The sequence below is a fragment of the Symphalangus syndactylus genome, chromosome 8 (genome assembly GCF_028878055.3).
Source record: "Symphalangus syndactylus isolate Jambi chromosome 8, NHGRI_mSymSyn1-v2.1_pri, whole genome shotgun sequence".
In the NCBI taxonomy this organism is placed as follows: domain Eukaryota; kingdom Metazoa; phylum Chordata; class Mammalia; order Primates; family Hylobatidae; genus Symphalangus; species Symphalangus syndactylus.
Window position 1 is genome coordinate 51,472,265 of NC_072430.2, and position 19,512 is coordinate 51,491,776.

General features: G+C 35.8%; 1 protein-coding gene across 50 annotated transcripts in view; it reads right to left on the reverse strand.

Moving 5' to 3' along the window:
- Positions 1-19,512, reverse strand: part of FUT8 (fucosyltransferase 8) — a 464,407-nt gene that overhangs the window by 56,007 nt on the left and 388,888 nt on the right. For all 50 annotated transcript variants that reach the window (XM_063644492.1, XM_063644471.1, XM_063644475.1 and 47 more), the window contains one exon: positions 15,417-15,654. In XM_063644492.1, coding sequence (XP_063500562.1) covers positions 15,417-15,654 — 238 coding nt within the window. The remainder of the gene's footprint in view (positions 1-15,416; positions 15,655-19,512) is intronic.

Sequence of the window (19,512 nt, forward strand, 5' to 3'; positions counted from 1 at the left end):
ATAATTCAAGATGAGGTTTGGGTGGGGACACAAAGCTAAACCATATCAAAGCAATAGTTTTAAAATGCTAGTTTGCCCTTGACAACAGATAATAGCTTCAAAATATAGCTTTTGGAACCATTTCTTTCCATTATTTTTAAAGAACGACATGAGTAGATAGAGGGTTCAGACTATTTTTTAGCCACAACTCAAAGACTACATTCAAGTCTTTTGAGAAGGATTCTTTCTTCCCTTTTCGTCATCTTAGCATATTCTAAAGACCTACTGGTAATTCATTTCCGTGAAACAGAATTGCAAGGAAGTCTTTAATAAAAGATGGCAAATGCAATAATTTACAGATGTGTTTTTTTATGCATCTGTGGTTACTCTTGTTTTCACTCAATTACATAGATAATTCCACTACTAAAATACAGAGGAATATGTACTGATAAATATTTAAGGGTATATTATTGTTATTATAGTAGAAGTCTTTTTATCAAACAACTGAAAATGCCATCAAATATATATATATATTAATATAAAATCAATGCCAACCAAAATATCTGCACCAACGTATAACAAAGAAACCAAAGTTGCTACTTATCATTAATATATATTCTTTTCAGGCTAAGAAAAATGTTCAAAGAAGAGATTTCACTTATTCAAATGAGAAACATTTAATTTAAATTATATATCCACAATAGAATAGGGAACAGTGATTTGCCCACATACACATTAATTAGTTTAATGATTATAAATTAATATTAATGATATTCAGAAAAAGAAATAACTTGAAGCTATTATCAGATTTTTTAAAAATGTCATGAATATAGACATAATATTCATTACTCATACAATGGATGCTATTCTACACAAACTGTAAAATCAGGGAATCTTTATGCCTCCTCTGCTTTTATTTTTGGTGTTTGGAATATTTTTCAATCCACATAAAGTAATTTATCCTTTTTTCTCTTTGAGAATAAAATTCCTCAATATCCAAATATTTGATTATTTAACTGTAATATTCTAAATTATGTTGGCAGAAAATGCATCTCCCAATGTAGTTTCGTATTTTTCTGTGTGCTTAATTTACAAAATATAAATCTTTCACGGTAGCGTTATTATATCTTTGGGACTGTTTACAACCAAGGGTTGAGTAATAACAATGCCAATCTTGTGTCATTTCCTCAATTCAATTAAAAAGTTTCCTAACAAGCAATTCTATATTAACTTGACAACTTTTGCCAATATTCTTCAAAAGCATGGTTTCATTTTTTTCTTCCAAATTAATGCAAATGTATTATAAAATTACATGCTGAATTCCTAAAAATAAGAAACCTGGCCAGGTGTGGTGGCTCCTACCTGTAATCCCAGCACTTTAGGAGGCCCAGGTGGGCAGATCACGAGGTCAGGAGTTTGAGACCAGCCTGGCTAACATGGTGAAACCATCTATACTAAAAATACAAAAAATTAGCCAGGCATGGTGGCGGGCACCTGTAATTCCAGCTACTCAAAAGGCTGACGCAGGAGAATCGCTTGAACCTGGGAGGTGGAGGTTGCAGTGGGCGAGATGGTGCCACTGCACTCCAGCCTGGGTGACAAGAGTAAAACTCCGTATCAAAAAAAAAAAAAAAATTGCAATTAGTGTGAATGTAAACATTGGTTTTCAGTTTTGCCAATCCAATGACAGCTAAGACTGAATACAAAATGCAAGGTTTATTTAATTAAAGCACTACCATTTTCACATTTTTACAGCTTAAAAAATACTTGCACTGAAGCACCCTCTATCAGATTTGTTTTTGATTCACTTGAAAAATACAAGATAACTATCAGAACCAATTTTTTATTCACAGCTGACTAAAGGCTAAACTAAGAAGCAGATGTTTTGATGCACTCTTCTACATAATTCAGCAAATAAGAGGTAGAAGGAAAAATAATGCCCAGGAGTTCTGGTATCTTGGCATGTTACGGACAAGTATTTTTATCATCACCTGCCAAGTACTCTGGGTGTGCAGATTTCTATACCTAAGACTTCTGGTCACTTCACAACTTTTTCAAAACCAGTTCAAATGCCATTTCTTCTAAGTTTTCTGGCTGGAATGACTACAACCTCCAATCCCTTGGGGTTCCTTTTTTTTTTTTTTTTTTTCTGAGACATGGTCTTGCTCTGTTGCCCAGGCTGGAGTGCAATGGCATGATCCTAGTTCACTGTAGCTTTGAACTCCTGGGCTCATCATGCAATCCTGCCTCAGCTTCCCAAGTAGCTGGGACTACAGGCATGTGCCACCATGCCCAGCTAATTAAAAAAACATTTTATTTTTAAGAGACCAGGTCTCACTATGTTGATGAGCTGGTCTCAAACTCCTAGTCTGACGCAATCCTCCTTCATCAACCTCCCAAAGTGTTGGGATTACAAGCGTGAGTCACCACGCCTGGCCCCCTTGGGATTCTTGTTTAAATCTTTATAATAACATCACTAACCACATTTTGCCTCATGAGGCAGACTTTTAAAATGTTTGTGTTTATTTCCTATTTGGATTGGGAGCTTCTGGAGTTACAGGAACTCTCTTTAACCATCTTGAGGTTGGCAAACACTTTCTGTAAAGGGCCAGATAGTAAATATTTTATGCTTTGCAGGCCACATATGTCTCTGTCACATCTTCTTTTTAAAACAACCTGTTAAAAATATAGCAGGCCTTACAAAACCAAGCTGTGGGTGTTACAGTTTGCTGATCCCTGAGCACAATATTTAAAGGTCAGGTTTTGAAGTCAGACTGGGTTTCTGTATCAGTGGCTGTACTACCTCTGGCAAGTTACTTACCTATATAAAATGTGGATAATAAAGGTTATTGTGAATATTAGATTATATGTAATGTTCTTAGCACAGTAACATAGTATGGTTCACTAAATATTAACTATTACTGTAATGTGATCACGATCATAGTGCCTGAACTGAGCAGTACACAGTATGTTCACTGAATCAAAGATATCCAAAAAGACACTCACATACACACATACAACTGAGATTTTATAAAGAAAATGCCTTATTTAGTCTATAGTTTTAAATGCAAAAATATTTTTTAACTAAGTTATTTTCAGTTTTACTGGAAACATTAGATATAAAAATCTTTAAAGTCTTTTAATATTAGGATAATTTTAACCAATGCAAATATATGAAGGTAAAGTTCCACCATAATAAAGCCTGTAAGAAACCAAGAGGATTAATTCTAGTGAAATTGTTATAAACAACAATAAGGCCATCACATTTTTAAAACATTCTTCAAACATTTCCATGCCTATTACTTCATTTGCTCCTCACCAGAAACCTTTGAATAACATAGGTAAGGTGGTATTTTCTTTATTTGATAGATTCAGAAGGAGATTAAAATTTTTCAAGGACCATTCTGCTTATCATAGACAATTTAATTTAAAAAAACTGAGTAACAAATATTGGCCAGTATTATTAGGCAACGAGGAAACAAAAATAAATAGGACAAGCTTCTTAAAGAACTCACAATATAGTCAAAGAAACATGAACTGTTTAAATACAGTGAAAACATGGGGTCAGTTGGAGGGAAATATCATAAAGGGAATGATACTAAAAGATAAATAGGATTTCATGGAATGAAGTGGAGGAAAGATATTCTCTAGAGAGAAAGAATTACATGTTCCCAGTATATCAGTAAAAGTACACAAAACTTTCAAGGAATACATTTGTAGGTGGACTAGTGAATTATGGAGTGCAGGGCACATTTTGAAAAGCAGGCTGTTTATGTGAAGGGGCTTATATCCTATATTCTAAGCAAGGAGTTTCTATACACTAAGCAGCCATAGAAGACCTTAGGAGAGAAAGTCCTATTTGGTTTTGAAAATATCATTCTGATGGCACTGTGGAAGACAGATTAAAAGGAGAAGGATTCTGAGAGCAGAGGAGATATTGAAATAATTTTTCCATAGAGGGATTAGGCATATGTAGGCAAGTTAAAGAAACGTATACTTTCATATGACCTAACAATACCACTTCTAGGCATATGTACAGCTTTCTAATCAACATGCTGTGAAATACCTGATGGCTGATAAAAATTTAAAGTGTAAGGATAGACATAAATAGAGCAGCTGAACGGGATGGAGAAACCAGAAATAGATCCATATATTACTGATTGATTTTAGACAAAAGGCACCAAGGCAATTCAAATAGGAAAAGTTTTCAACAGATAAGGCTAGAACAACTGAATAAAAATATGGAAAACAATGGCCTTAACCCTTATGTGACACATGAAAATTAACACTAGAGGGATCATAGACATAAATGCAAAAGCTAAAACTATAAGGTTTCTGGAAGAAAACATAAGAGAATATCTTAAGGTCATCTATCTTCTGTCACTGGCACTCCTGGTTCTCAGGCCTTCGGGCTCGAACTGGAATCATTACACCATCAGCCCTCTAGCTCTCTGGCCTTTTAACTATAATACACTACTGGCTTTCCTGGGTCTCCAGCTTGCAGATGGCAGATCGTGGAACTTCTCAGACTTGATAATTGTGTGAGCTAATTATAAGGTACTGACCTTATAATACATCTTTCAGGCTCCATCTCACTATATATCCTATTGGTTCAGTTTGTCTGAAGAACCCTGATTAATACAGTGGGCCATATACAATGGTTCCTCTGTTGGAACCATTCAACTCTGTCAATGTAGTGTAAAAGCAGCCATAGACAACATACTAACAAATGGGCATGAATGTATCCTAATAAAACTGTATTTACAAAACTAGGTAGGGGGCTAAATTTCGTCTGAGGACCATAGTTTGTCAAGCCCTTTTTTAGAGCATAAGATTTTATATGTAACACGCTGTCAGAGACTTCTGTAGCTTTGCCACCATCCCCCAGGTGATAATATGGGCAGTAAAAATAATTTTTACATATAGTATAATGTGATAAAGTTTGTAAGCACTGCCCTAGGAAAATTAATATATATGCACAAAGAGATATGCCTAAAGATACTCACTATGTCACTGTTTATAATGGCAAAAACTTGAAATAATTTACATGTTCATCAATGAGGCAATATATAAATCATGATACAGATGTACAAAAATTACAATAGTTGAATGAACTCAATTTCCATTATTAATGCATACATAAAACAAATGGGTGCCTCTAAGATGGTTTATGACAGGCCATAAAATATTAATCTTCCCTCTGAAACAGAGACATCACATAACTTTTGAAATGTAGGTATCATATTCTGAATTCAATCTAGGTATTATATTTCCAAAGAATGCACAAAGATTGCTGTATAGATTCTAATATCTCAATTTGGGTGGCCCCGTGGTTGGTACTGGATCTAATCTAGAAAAGAGGAACATACAGTATAATGCCTATTTTTGCCAATGTCATATTATTAATTCTAAATTATATGGATCAAGATTTGCCAGATATACCAGCAGAGGCAGGTATTTAACCTACTCCCCCACTCCTACACTTGATTTCAGTGAACACAGCAAGATGGGCAGTGGCAGCAAAGAAAGAAAAACACTGGTGATTTACTCTTTCATCAACTACTTTTTTCACCATGCCTTAAAATCCCACTGAAGTGTTCCAGTTCATTCCTAGCCAGAACCTAGATGCACTAAATAATAGCTTCATATATAATATACAAGACCCAAAACCTAGAGAAGAAAGGATCATGCTACAGTGCTTCAATACTACGTTTTTGGTTGCTTACATAATCTCTGCTGGTCTGGCATTACATAGCTCCTTCTAGTCAATAGAGAGGTACCAAAGGGATGTTTTCTCAGTCAAAGGCCCTCACTTTTTTGTATTTCTAATATTCAGATCCTTAGGATTTGTACAATTCCATTGCTAGTGTTTAGAAAAAAAGACTTTTAAATGAAAAAACCCTTTCTACTTTTAGGTAAAATTTACTTGGAAATTCCCACCTGGGGTATGTTCAGATTCCTAAGCGTTAGCTCCCACAGAGTAGAGCCTTCACAGGGGCCTATTTTTGCTTCTCTCAGTATTATATACATATTAGAGCTCCAAGACAAAATGGTTTATTCCTAGTACCCCCTTTCCTCCAAGCCAGCATCCTATCAACTTGGAGACCTTAAGAAGACTATCTGAAGACTGTTTTTTCAGAAGAGCTCTCTGACTGGGGTCAGCAATGGCTCTAGCTAAGAAGGCAACCCTGTCCCAGAAACTAAGAGAAACTGGTCAGCTCCTTGATTAGGAGCATATTTTTTATGTTTAATCAGCCTAGACACTGAGATTTTTACAGGGCAACCTAAATAAAACCCAACAGAAGTGGAGAATGATCCTCATGTGGGCTGGGGGAGCTAGGGAGCCAAAGCTGGCTCTCCTTGGGAGGATGGCTACACAAAAAGCCATCAAGTAGCTCTGAGTTGCATTAATGTTGGCTGTTAAAGTTAAAAGAAGCCCTGCTGAAACTCTATAACCCAATCATGCTATTATTGTTATTTTGCTTTGTTCCCATAAAACTAAAGTGGTAATAATAACATATGGTGATTTAGAATATATAAAGCACTGTCAAATATATTATCACTCTGAATGCTCATAACAACTCTGTAAGGTACACAGAACAGGGAGGTTAAGGGACACTACCCAAAGTCACACAGCTAATAACTTCTGACTCCAAATCAATGACATTGATCTGTCCTGGTAGATGATGTTCTTCATTCTTTAAGAGCCCAGCTCATGGATCTAGTGAAGTCTCTGATTCCTTTAGCCAGAAACAGTTTTTCTATTCTCTGGTGGCCCATAGGACTTTATACCTCTCTTATGACACTACCTTTTTTACATTTACAGATGTATGGGTCTCATGATACTCAATGACAAGTTCCTGAAGAGTCATCTTTATATTTCTCATGGCATCTAGAAACATTCACATTTTTACTGAATGACTAGTGTCCTTCCCTGTTTATGGTAGTGATCCATTTTTTTTAAAGAAACTTTATAATTAAAAACATTATAAATATAAATGTGCCCATTATTTATACCTAATACAGTATTTGCTGGCAGTTGTACTTTTTCAAAAGTAAAGTTGGATATCAAAATCTGAACAAAATGATAACTCTAATTGTAATATATCTTTTGGGAAAATCAGTATGACTTATAGTATCACTAGTTGCAATTTCTTGCTTCCAGAGAATATAACCTGCATTAAGTTCAATGGCTACTTATAATAGGAGACTAAACTTAAATTGAATCAGAAGGAGGACCTCTTTAGGAAGAGGTGGAAGACTCAACTCTAATTATTTTCAATAACTGCTAAGAATATTTTTGATCTTTGTATTTTGGGAAGCAAAACAAAAGAAAGAAGCCTGATACCAAAGTATCATCTAAGAAGGCTTATGATTCTGTAATCTGCTTTTGACCTTCTGCTAAGGCAACAAAAATGCATGAGGAATAAAGTCGATTACTTAAACACACACACACACACACACACACACAAATATGTCTGTCTTTCTTTCCAATGGAACTAATATATAAACCACTATAGAATTTTCTTACTGAGCAACAACCTTTTGGAGGGAAAAAAATATGTACAATTCAACTAAAGATCACGGACTTTATTATTTCCTATTCCATGAAATTAGCCTACAATTTATATAACCCTGAGGAAGGGAGACAAAGAAATTATAGATTCACATCATACTCAGAGCTCTGGCATATAAAACTAACCAAAAGGGATAGGATGCATTCTTTACTTTCTTCAAAATTTCAACAATTATCTTGTTTGTAGAATCACTCTAATGTGATCCCCATGTTTTAAGCAAACAAGACCCTGTTAACAAAATGCTACTAAAAGATTGCAATCTTCTTTTTCTACACTTTGATGTTTGAGTTGAAGGTCAACTGTGACTGAGACTCAAAGATTCACATAAGTATGTCTGAGGAAAACAGAAAAACCCAAATACTTACAAAAGGAAGAAAGGAAGGGAAGGAGGGAAGGAAGAAGGAAGGAAGGGTGGGGGGTGACTCAGGGGACTGACTACTAGCTCCTATTATAAAAAAGGTTATTTACTTTGTAATCTAGCTCCACCGGAATGTTTCAAACATGACTCAATTTGTAATAATTTATGCCAAATCTTTAAGGAATACATCTATCATAATAGATATATCAGTATTTATAAAAGCACTGATAATTTCTGAGACAGTTATCAAGGCTATGTGGCCCAGACACCCCACAGGAAATTAAGAACACCTGGATTCTATCTCTAGCTCTAACAACCTTGGATAGGTCCTAAATAGACTTTGGGAGATTTTTCAGAAACTTTTCCAATGAAATAGTTTGCTCTCCATAGTGAGGTGGATGCTAAATATGTATTGCTTTTTCCTAAACCGCACCTCTTTTTATCTCTGAACTCATTCTGCCAGAACCTTTTCTAAAAAGGGGAGAATAGATTGCTTAAAAGATTCATTCTTGATAATAGACTATTTTTTCAAAACAAAATCTACGGCTTAATAAAAGTGCCTCACACAGCTAGAAGGGTAATGTTTTGAAATTTGGATGGGGATCTGGGGAGACAGGTTTTATTTGTTTATTACATTTATTTTTTATTTATTTATTTTTTTGAAACGGAGTCTTGCTCTCTCACCCAGGCTGGAGTGCAGTGGTGCGATCTCAGCTCACTGCAAGCTCTTCCTCTCAGGTTCAAGTGATTGTTCTGTCTCAGCCTCCTGAGTAGCTGGGATTACAGGCACCCGTCACCACGCCCGGGCTAATTTTTTTTTGTATTTTTAGTAGAAATGGGGTTTCACCACGTTGGCCAGGGTGGTCTTGAACTCCTGACCTCTGGTGATCCACCCACCTCAGCCTCCCAAAGTACTGGGATTACAGGTGTCAGCCACCGCGCCCAGCCTCTCTTATTACATCTAATGTGCTCTGGTCAAACGCTTGGCACTGTGTAAATAACCTAGAAGGTAAATAACCTAGAAGTTCCTTGCTGCTTTGCTGCCATATGGAGTCTCTGTCAAGGTGAAATAAACAGCTAAAAAACTCATAGAATGGTGTTTCTTAAAATTTTCCACCAGGCCGGGCGCGGTGGCTCAACCCTGTAATCCCAGCACTTTGGGAGGCCGAGGCGGGTGGATCACGAGGTCAGGAGATCGAGACCATCCTGGCTAACACGGTGAAACCCCGTCTCTACTAAAAATACAAAAAAATTAGCCGGGCGTGTTGGCGGGCGCCTGTGGTCCCAGCTACTCGGGAGGCTGAGGCAGGAGAATGGCGTGAACCCAGGAGGTGGAGGTTGCGGTGAGCCGAGATCGCGCCACCGCACTCCAGCCTGGGGGACAGAGAAAGACTCCGTCTCAAAAAAAAAAAAAAAAAAAAAAAAAAAAAAAAAAATTTTCCACCAAAATGCTCCTAACAGCAGAGGAGGGTAAATTCATGCTACTGAGAATATGAAGTCTGGCCTCAATCAATGGGCTGGAGTTTGATCAAATTTTCATTTTATACCATTATAGATCTTGTTTTATTATTTGAAAATGATTTAGCTTACCTACCAGTAAATAAAATTAATAGTCCAAGAAAATGTACCATGTTTTATCCTGGTAAGTTGCAAATCTCTAATTCACTTTCCCCAGGTTTACTCAAAACTCAATTTGAGAAGCACTTACAGGATAAATATCAAAATAAATATCTATAATTGTAAGAGTATAGGCTCACAAGGGTCAAGGATATAATGTGGACAAAGCTTCAGTTCCCTATTCCCGTATTTCCTGATGATCCCACTAGATTTTAATGAGATACCATAGACGTCTATCTCCTTAAGTGGGAAATGAAAGAAGATGTAATGGTGAAAAGCAGTTTAACTTCTTCTGAGACATAAGTATATTCTAACTGGAATTTTAAATTCCTGAAGCAAAGATCTTTCTTCTTTTATGGCCCATAAGTAGTAAAACAAAAAAGTTTTATAGCAGTTGAATCAAAAGTCCTTATGTACCTGCAATGATACTTGTTTAGGTTAATGATTCTAAAAGGAGTCAGGTAAAGGGCAGAGAAACCTACTAGAATCTTGGAGAGGAGACAGCTAGCTTTTCAACTACATGTGGTACCAACTCACTCTCCAAATCGCCTCCCTGCACAACCACATCTTTGCTGCAACAAAGCCAGTTTCACTAATTACACAGAATAACCATTACAAGAAAGAGTATACCTTCTATCTCAGGTATGTTGAGATAGAAAAAATACTTAGAACTGCTGAAGGCTTAAGGTAGCTGCGGAGAGACTCTATGAGTGGCCCAGAATTTTATTTTGATTAAATTGTGGGTTTACTAAGCATAGAGATATTCTGAATGTCTAGAAGTTATTCTCAGAAGTTATCTTGCTTCTCTGTATTTCTTTCAACTTTTCTATTTAACTTAAAAAAAAACTACATATGAAGCTCTTATAAAGGCATGATTTTCATCTCAGAATAAAAGGATAACTTTCCTGTTGTTGCAGGTTATAACCTAATAATATATTCCAGGTGGACAGAGAGGTAGACAATGAGTATCATGAGTTTTTTAAAGAGCTAAACTGAGGTTCAGAAGCTAAGTTAATTCACAAAGTTCAGAAAGCTAAAAACAATAGAACTGGATCAGACTCACAGTCCAATACCCTTCCTCTCCCTCAGATCCCCTATAACAGAGAAATCAAGATTTTTTTGCAGCATAAGGGATCAAAAATAGTAAATGTACTTGTTTTAAGTTTCTATTAATACAATTATCAAAGACTGAAAATACTACTGTAAAAAGACTTAACATATGCATATCTATAGTCTAATACATATATTATACCTATATATTCTTAATCACAGTATTGCTTAATATCAGTTTATAAATTAGTCTACCTGACGTCAATCATTATTAAGAATACAACTTGGTTAGAATATTTAGATGATTCCAATAGACATCTTAGTAGTTTTGTAAAAGTTAAAATATTAGTATCAAAGGAAAGATTGAAAGTATAATTTCATTTGTGTTCTACTTGCTAAAGATTTTCCTTCTGACCTGAGTGAGATATTTGAATAAACAGTTTAATAGTTATGAGATAACAAAAAAGCCATCTGAAATCAATTTCTTATAACTCTGTCTACTCTCTAAACCAAAATCAAAAAAACAGCTTTGACTCTCGAATTAAAACCTGTCAGTTTTAGTGAAGAACAAGAATACACAACCATCAAAATGGAAATCCTGTTAAGTGATGCTTGTTTTTAAAATAAAACATTAGCTAGTCTCTCAGTATTCAAGCTTTACAATGAACTGCTACTAGTTCCCTCAGTGACTCCATGTTCTCTTGCCTCTCTTTTTACATGCTGTGCCCACTGACAGAAAATTCTTCCACCGTGTCCCTACCTGGTTGACTCCTACTCATAATTTAGGTCTCAGCTTAAAAATCCTTTCTTCCAAAAGAACCCCAAATATGCATCAGATATTTGCTTCAGGGTAGTCTTAACTTAACTATACCACCACATTAGCACAACATATTTTAATTGCTTATTCAGTTGTCTATCTTTCCCCATTGACTGCCCTTTACAGGAAAGAGACTGTGTCTGTCTTCACGTAGTCCAGCATAGGTATCTAGCAAATAGCAAATACTTCAATTGAATTACTTTTATTTCAAGGCTGCCTCCACATAAACCTTAAGGATGTCAAATAAAACTCTTTGACTAAAACCTTTTGGAAATGAGGCATGGAGAGAAGGTAACCGTTCAATTTAGATAAGTGAATATACCAAATGGTCCTCTACCTAAACATGTATCTAAACCAGGCACCTCGCCTCCAGGGCATCAAACTTCATCATATTTATAAATTATTTTTTTACTAGTCATTATTTTCATTTACAAATAAAATTTTCCAATTACATTTATCATATTAAGAATTCAGTTTAACTTATGTATTTATTAAGACAGTGGGAAAAAGACAAGAGAAGGAAAGACAAAACAGCCAAGGTAGTTCAACTGTTAAGGTGAATAATTTTTAATTTTTACAGGAAAAAGATTGAAGTGGGGAACTGAATTTAAATGGAGTTCTCTATCACTAAATCATCTATTCAATGGTTGTTTATATAAGCTAGAACAGCATTTTGAAAGCTAGTCATCACATATAGCCTAAAATAGTCAATATCCTTTAAAAAACCAAATTGTAAATTGTTGAGGCCAGGTACAGTGGCTCACGCCTATAATCCCAACACTTTGGGAGGCTGAGGTGGGAGGACTGCTTGAGGCCAGGAGTTTGACATCAGCCTGGGCAATACAGTGAGACCCTATTTCTAATAAAAAATAAAATAACTAGCTGGGCATGATGGAGCATGCCTGTAGTCCCAGGTGCTGTGGGGGCTGAAGTGAGAGGACTGCTTAAGCCCAGGAGTTCGAGGCTGCAGTGAGCTAGCATCATGCCCCCACACTCCAGCCTGGATGTCAGAGCAAGACTCTGTCTCTAAAAACAAAACAAAACAAAAAACAATAAATAAATATTGTTAAAAGGTACTTCAAACCATTAAACATAAAGGCAAGATTTCCATTTTGAATTATCACAAGCAATCTATGTGAAAGAATCAGGTCTAGTATGTGTAGTTAGTTCAGGCTGAGGAAACATCTTGTGGTGTAAAAAACTAAATTGTTCATTTCATCATCCACTTTAGGGCACGTAAACTATTAGGAATAGACATGGCATGTACAGGTGATGGGAAATATTTTGATTACTTTTTACTGGAAGCATTACCTTTAGTATTTTCCTTCACTTAACCATTTTACTTGGTACAAAGGATACAGTTTCATACACAAACATAAAATAATGCAGAAGAAAAATAGACATCAACCTATAATAAGGTATGAAATGATCACTATACAAACTAATTCCTGCACTGGTGGACAGACTTGAACAAGAATTACTAAATTCCATCTGCAGGGACATCAAGTCAAGTTATGTAAGAACAATAATAATTTCACAGTAATGGTGACAAAAGAAATATTCCAAGATTTTTTGTACAACTCAGAATGACAACAGACACAGCTGATTTATGACTAAAGAATTAATGTCAAGGAGCTTATTAAAATTCACTATTTCCTCTAATTCTTGGAAATATGTTCAATAGTTTCTCTAAAGGGTACATATATAGATAACGTAAATAAGCAGACAAAAATCGATGGCAGCCATACTCTTCATAAAAACAAAAATATTCTAAGCTTAAAAGAAATCTCTTTTCAGATATGATTGGTACCTAAATTATTAAAATTATCTAATTCCTAGATATTCCAGGCAGTTTCTGTGCCTCTAATCATCATTCTGCTAGTAATGATGGTAAATTATTCTGCTAGTAATGAGGTAAAATGTTTGGCATGAGTTTACTGATAAGGACTTAGACTGGGGGTATGTAGAAGTGAATGTGCTAACCAGAGTTCTGGCATTTATAAGCTGTATGACCCCGGGTAAGTCATTTAGCCTTAACTAGGCCTTTGATTCCAGATGAATAAATAAAGGATGCTTTCTACATCCTCTTTAATTGTAACATTAAGAAATTCTGAGTGTTTGAAATTCAAGCCATGTTAAATTTTCATACCCTGTGGTTGCCACTACAGACTACAAAATGTACAAGTAAGGATTAAAAATCAAACAAACCAAATAACCACTTGTAGCACACAGGCAGGGCTAAACTATATATTAAACCTGATAAATCTGATAACTTTTCACTTTTCTGACTACCATACAAAAAGTTGTCTCCCCCCAGAACCAGAGAAACATAGTTTGGCCCTGGCTATTATTTCCACAATCAAGGAAGTTTAAACTGAACTAAGTCCATGAAATGAAAAAAGTTAGCCATAGTGGGGCTGGTAGAGTTTCTTTTCCTGAATGACAAATTTAGTATCCCCCTAACCTTTATAACTAATCTGTTGGCACTAGCCGTGAAAAGTACAGACCAGATCAGTGGAAGATATAACCTTAAAACTAAAGCTTAACTAGGTTCTAGATAAAGAGGTTCACCTTAAAATCTGAAGTGAGTTAAAAATAAAAAATCAGTTGATATATAAAATAAGGCTTCTAAAACACCCTACAGAAGACAAAACACAATACTTTTAATCCATACAGGACCTCTTGCAGAGCAACTCAAAGTATTTTATAGAAAGTACTCAATTAAGTTTCATGACACTTCTGCAAAGAGTCAGATATTACTGATTTTTTTTCAAAGGAGGCAAAAGAAATGAAGGAACCAAAGTCACTTTGCTGATGACACAGCTCCCTATTTCATATCTAGTGTTGTAGCTTGTGAAAAAAGGTGCTTAGCCCTACAATAAATATTAACTGAAGTGCCTCAGTTTTTTGAAAAATGTTGGACTTCCCACAAGATATGAGTGCAGAGGATGTGTATTGTCTTGCTTAGTATTTATCCTGATCACTTAATTCTGTATCTGTCACACTGTAGGCATTCATTATACATTTGTTTAATGAATAAAGGCTATTCATAATAGCTAAAAATTACTAGATATAAGTTCATATATCAGTACTAAGTGCATTACATGTATTGTTTCATTTAATCTACCAACAATTCAATAAAGTGAAGTTATTACTCTTCATTTTACTGATAAGGAAACTAAGACCTAGGTTAAGTAACTTGTCCAAGATCACAAAACAATAAAGCCACAATTTTAACAAGGTAGCCCAACTTTAGATCTTAAAGATCATGATTGTAGAAAGAAAAGCACTAGACTAGCAGTAAGAAATTCTTTTCTATATTCTACTCCTTCACCACTTCCTTGGAGAGAAAGGAAATGTCTTACTGATGTTTCTATCTGCTTATAATGCCTAGTACAGTACCTTAGTCATATTACTATTCATTAAATGTTTCCTGAATACAATTAAAATCACATAAACAAATTAGGCTTCATTTGAAGATAAACTTACCAGCAAGGTTCACCTCAGTGGTTCTCAAAGCACGGTCCCTAAACCTAAAACTTTTGTCAGAAATTAAAACTCTCAGGCTGCACCCCAGACCTTCCTTATCGGAAAATAGAGTTTTATGAAGCCTTCCAGATGATTCTCATGCATGCTCATGCTACTCATATATAGTAGTCCATATAAACTGGACTACTTTATATGATGATTACTTCATATTAAAGTGAGTTCAATAATGTGAAATCATCCTACAGAGTGAAAGTCATATCATTATTATTAAAAGATTAAATTATGCTCCCTGAAAAAATCTCAGTGATTTTGCTAAATTCACATAAAAATGAGCATCAGAAATGAAATACACAATAAAATACTTTTAAAATAAAACACTGTTCTTCTAGATTTTATTGGGATAATGTATAGTATTCATGGATCCAGAAGAAAAGATAAGTATGTTCCATGAAGGTCTACCTAGAAATCTAATAATCTGGTAATTGAGTGAATCAGCCCAGAGATCTCATATGCTGCACAAGCTCCTTACCTGACCAGTGTCCAGTGGAGATGCCAGATCTGTCTGTGCATGTCTCACTTACAGGCCTAAATACAGTCTCCCATCCACCAGTAGCATAGCGCCAATTCTGAGATTCCAAGATGAGTGTTCGCTGGGTGCCATATGCAATCATGAAGCAGTAGACCACATGATGGAGCTGACAGCCATAGCCACAGCCTTTGTTGATATTACACACCAGCTTCTTGGCTTTGCTGCAGTCCTTGGGATTCTGTCAGGGAGAAAGAGAAACGAAAATAAAGATAAGTTGTACAGAGAGGTCAACTGTTCTTTTTTTTTTTTAATCTTTCAGCTTCAGGGGTACACGTGCAGGTTTGTTCTACAGATAAATTGTGTGTCGTGGGGTTTGGCATACACCCCAAGTAATCAGCATAGTAAGTGATATGCAGTTTTTTGATCTTCACCCTCCTCCCACCTTTCATCCTCAAGTAGGCCCCAGTGTCTATTATTCTCTTATTTGTGTCCATATGTACTCAATGTTTAGCTCCCACTTTTAATAAGAACATGAAGTGTTTGGTTTTCTGTTCCTGCATTAGTTTGTTTAGGATAATGGCCTCCAGCTCCATCCATGTTGCTGCAAAGGACATGATCTCATTCTTTTTTATGGCTTCATACTATTCCATGATATATATGCACCACATTTTCTTTTTTCAGTCTACCACTGATGGGCATCTAGGTTTATTCCATGTCTTTAAAATTGCAAATAATGCTGTGATAAACATGTGATTGCATGTGTCTTTATAGCAGAATGATTTATATTCCTTTGGTTATATACCCAATAATGGGATTGCTGGGTCAAATGGTAGCTCTCTAAGTTCTTTGAGAAACTGCCAAACCACTTTCCAATGGTTGAACTAATTTACATTTCCACTGGCAATGTATAAATGCCCCTTTTCTCTGCAGCCTCACCAGCATGTTATTTTTTGACTTTTTAATAAGAGCATTCTGTTATCTCATTCTGATGGTATATCACTGTGATTTTGATTTGCATTTCTCTAATGATAAGTGATGTTTCATACTTATTGACTGTGTATATGTCTTTTGAAAAGTGTCTGTCTCTTGAAAAGTGTTAAGGTTGCTTTTTCCTTGTTAAGTTCCTTACAGATTCTGGATAGTAGACCTTTCATAGCTTGCAAATATTTTCTCCCATTCTGTTGGCTGTCTGTTTACTCTGTTGACAATTTCTTTTGCTGTTCAGAAGCTCTTTAATTAGGTTCTGTTTGCCAATTTTTGTTTCTGTTGCAACTGCTTTTGGCGTCTTCATCATGCAACTTTTGCCAGGGCCTATATCCATAATGGTATTTCCTAGGTTTTCTTCTAGAGTTTTTATGGTTTTAGGTTTTATGTTTAAGTCTTTTATCTATCTTGACTTAATTTTTGTATATAGTGAAAGGAAGGGGTCCAGTTTCAATCTTTTGCATATAGCTAACCAGTTATCCCAGCACAATTTATTGAATAGTGAGTCCTTTCTCCTTGGCTTGTTTTTGTCAGCTTTGTCAAAGATTAGAAAGTTGTAGGTATATGACTTTATTTCTGGACTCTCCATTCTGTACCACTGGTCTATATGTCTGTTTTTGTAACAGTACCATGCTGTTTGGTATGGTGATACATGGTACGGGTACCATGGTGTTTGGTACCCATACCATGGTTACTGTAGCCTTGCAGTATAGTTTGAATTTGGGTAATGCGGTGCTTCCAGCTTTGTTCTTTTTGCTTAGGATGGCTTTGGCTATTCAGGCCTTTTTCTGATTCTATATGAATTTTAAATCAGTTTTTTCTAGTTCTGTGAAGAATGTCATTGGTAGTTTGATGGGAATAGCATAGAATCTGTAGATTGCTTTGGGCACTATGGCCATTTTAACGATACTGATTCTTCCTACCCATGAGGCCTGGAGTGTTTTTCCATTTGTTTGTGTCATCTCTGATTTCTTTGAACAGTGTTCTGTAATTCTCCTTGTAGAGATCTTGCACCTCCCTAGTTAGCAGTATTCTTAGGTATTTTATTCTTCTTTTGGCAATTATGACTAGGACTGCATTCGTGATTGAGCTCTCACCTTGGATATTACTGATGTATAGAAATGCTACTGATTTTTGTACACTGATTTTGTAGCATGAAACTTTGCTGAAGTTGTTTGTCAGATCTAGGAGCTTTTGGGTAGGGACTATGGGATTTTCTAGGTGTAGGATCATATTGCCTGCAAAGAGAGGTAGTTTGACTTCCTTTCTTCCTATTTGGATGCCTTTAATTTTTTTCCTCTTACCTGCCTGTCTGCTCTGGCTAGGACTTTTAGAACTATGTTAAATAGCAATGGTGAGAGTGGCCATCTTTGTCTTGTTCCGGTTCTCAAGGGGAAGGCTTCCAGCTTTTGTCCACTCAGTATGATGCTGTCTGTGGGTTTGTCATAGGTGGGTCTTACCATTTATAAGTATGTTCCTTCGATGGCTAGTCTGTTGAGGATTTTTAACATGAAGAGATTCTGAATTTTATTGAAAGCTTTTTCTGCATCTATTGAGATAATCTTTTTGTTTTTAGTTCTGCCTGTGTGATGAATCACATTTATAGATTTGTGTATGTTGAACCAATCTTGCATCCCAGGGATAAAGCCTATTTGATCGCGGTGAATTAGCTTTTTGATATGCTGCTGGATTTGGCTTGCTATTATTTTGTTGAGGATTTTTGCATCTACGTTCATCAAGGATATTGGACTGATGTTTTCTTTTTGTTCTTGTGTCTTTGCCAGGTTTTGTTATCAGAATGATGCTGCCCTCATAGAACGAGTTAGGGAGGAGTCTCTCCTCCTCAATTTTTCGGAATAGTTTCAGTAGGAATGGTGCCAGGTCTTCTTATACGTGTGGCAGAATTTGGCTGTCTGGTCCTGGGACTTTTCTGGATGGCAGGCTTTTTATTACTGATTCAATTTCAGAACTTGTTATTGGTCTGTTCAGGGTATGAATTTCTTCCTGGTTCAGTCTTGGGAGGTTGTATGTTTCCAGGAATTTATCTTTTTCTTGTAGGTTTTCTAATTTGTGTTCACAGAGGTGTTATGAACATAGTCTCTGATGGTATTTTTGTATTTCTGTGGGGTTGGTGGTGATGTTCCCTTAACTTCTCTTTACAGGTGACAAGTACCGAAAATCATAAAATAGGTCAGGACTGATCCAGTACTTTTCTTATTTAGGAAAGAATCCTGCTGGATTGGATTTCAGTGAATCCAGTGAAAACTGTATGTACATATTTAAGGAGATTGCAGTGAAAAGAAGGTTACTTGAGAACTGTAAACAATGTGAAATTAAGCAGTTATATTTAAAAAATTCTTTCACTTCTCTTTTTTAACATTGCGTTTTGTTTTTTATTTTTTTTTATTTTAAGTTTAAGGGTACACGTGTAGGTTTGTATACAGGTAAACTTGTGTCATGGGGGTTTGTTGTACAGATTATTTAGTCACTCAGGTTTTAAGTCTAGTACTCATTAGTTATTTTTCCTGATCCTCTCCCTCCTCCCATTGTCCACCCTCCAATAGGCCCCAGTGTCTGTGGTGCCCATCTATGTGTCCATGTGTTCTCTTCATTTAGCTCCCACTTATAAGTGAGAACATGCAGTATTTGGTTTTCTGTTTCTGCATTAGTTTGCTAAGGATAATGGCCTCCAGCTCCATCCATGTCCCTGCAAAGGACACGATCTCATTCTTTTTTATGGTTGCATAGTATTCCATGGTATATATGTACAACACTTTCTTTAGCCAGTCTACCACTGATAGGCATTTAGGTTGATTCCATGTCTTTGCTATCGTGAATAGTGCTGCAATGAACATACGCATACATGTATCTTTACGGTAGAATGATTTATATTCCTTTGTGTATATATCCAGCAATGGGACTACTGGGTCAAATGGTAGTTTTTAGTTCTTTGAGTAATTTCCACACTGCTTTCTACAATAGCTGAACTAATTTACACTCCCACCAGCAGTGTATAAGTTCTTTCTTTCACTTCTTTATTCCTCAGTCTTTTATTTCTTTCATTTATTCATCACTCAGAACATGCAAATGGAATCATCTCTGAATTCAAAGT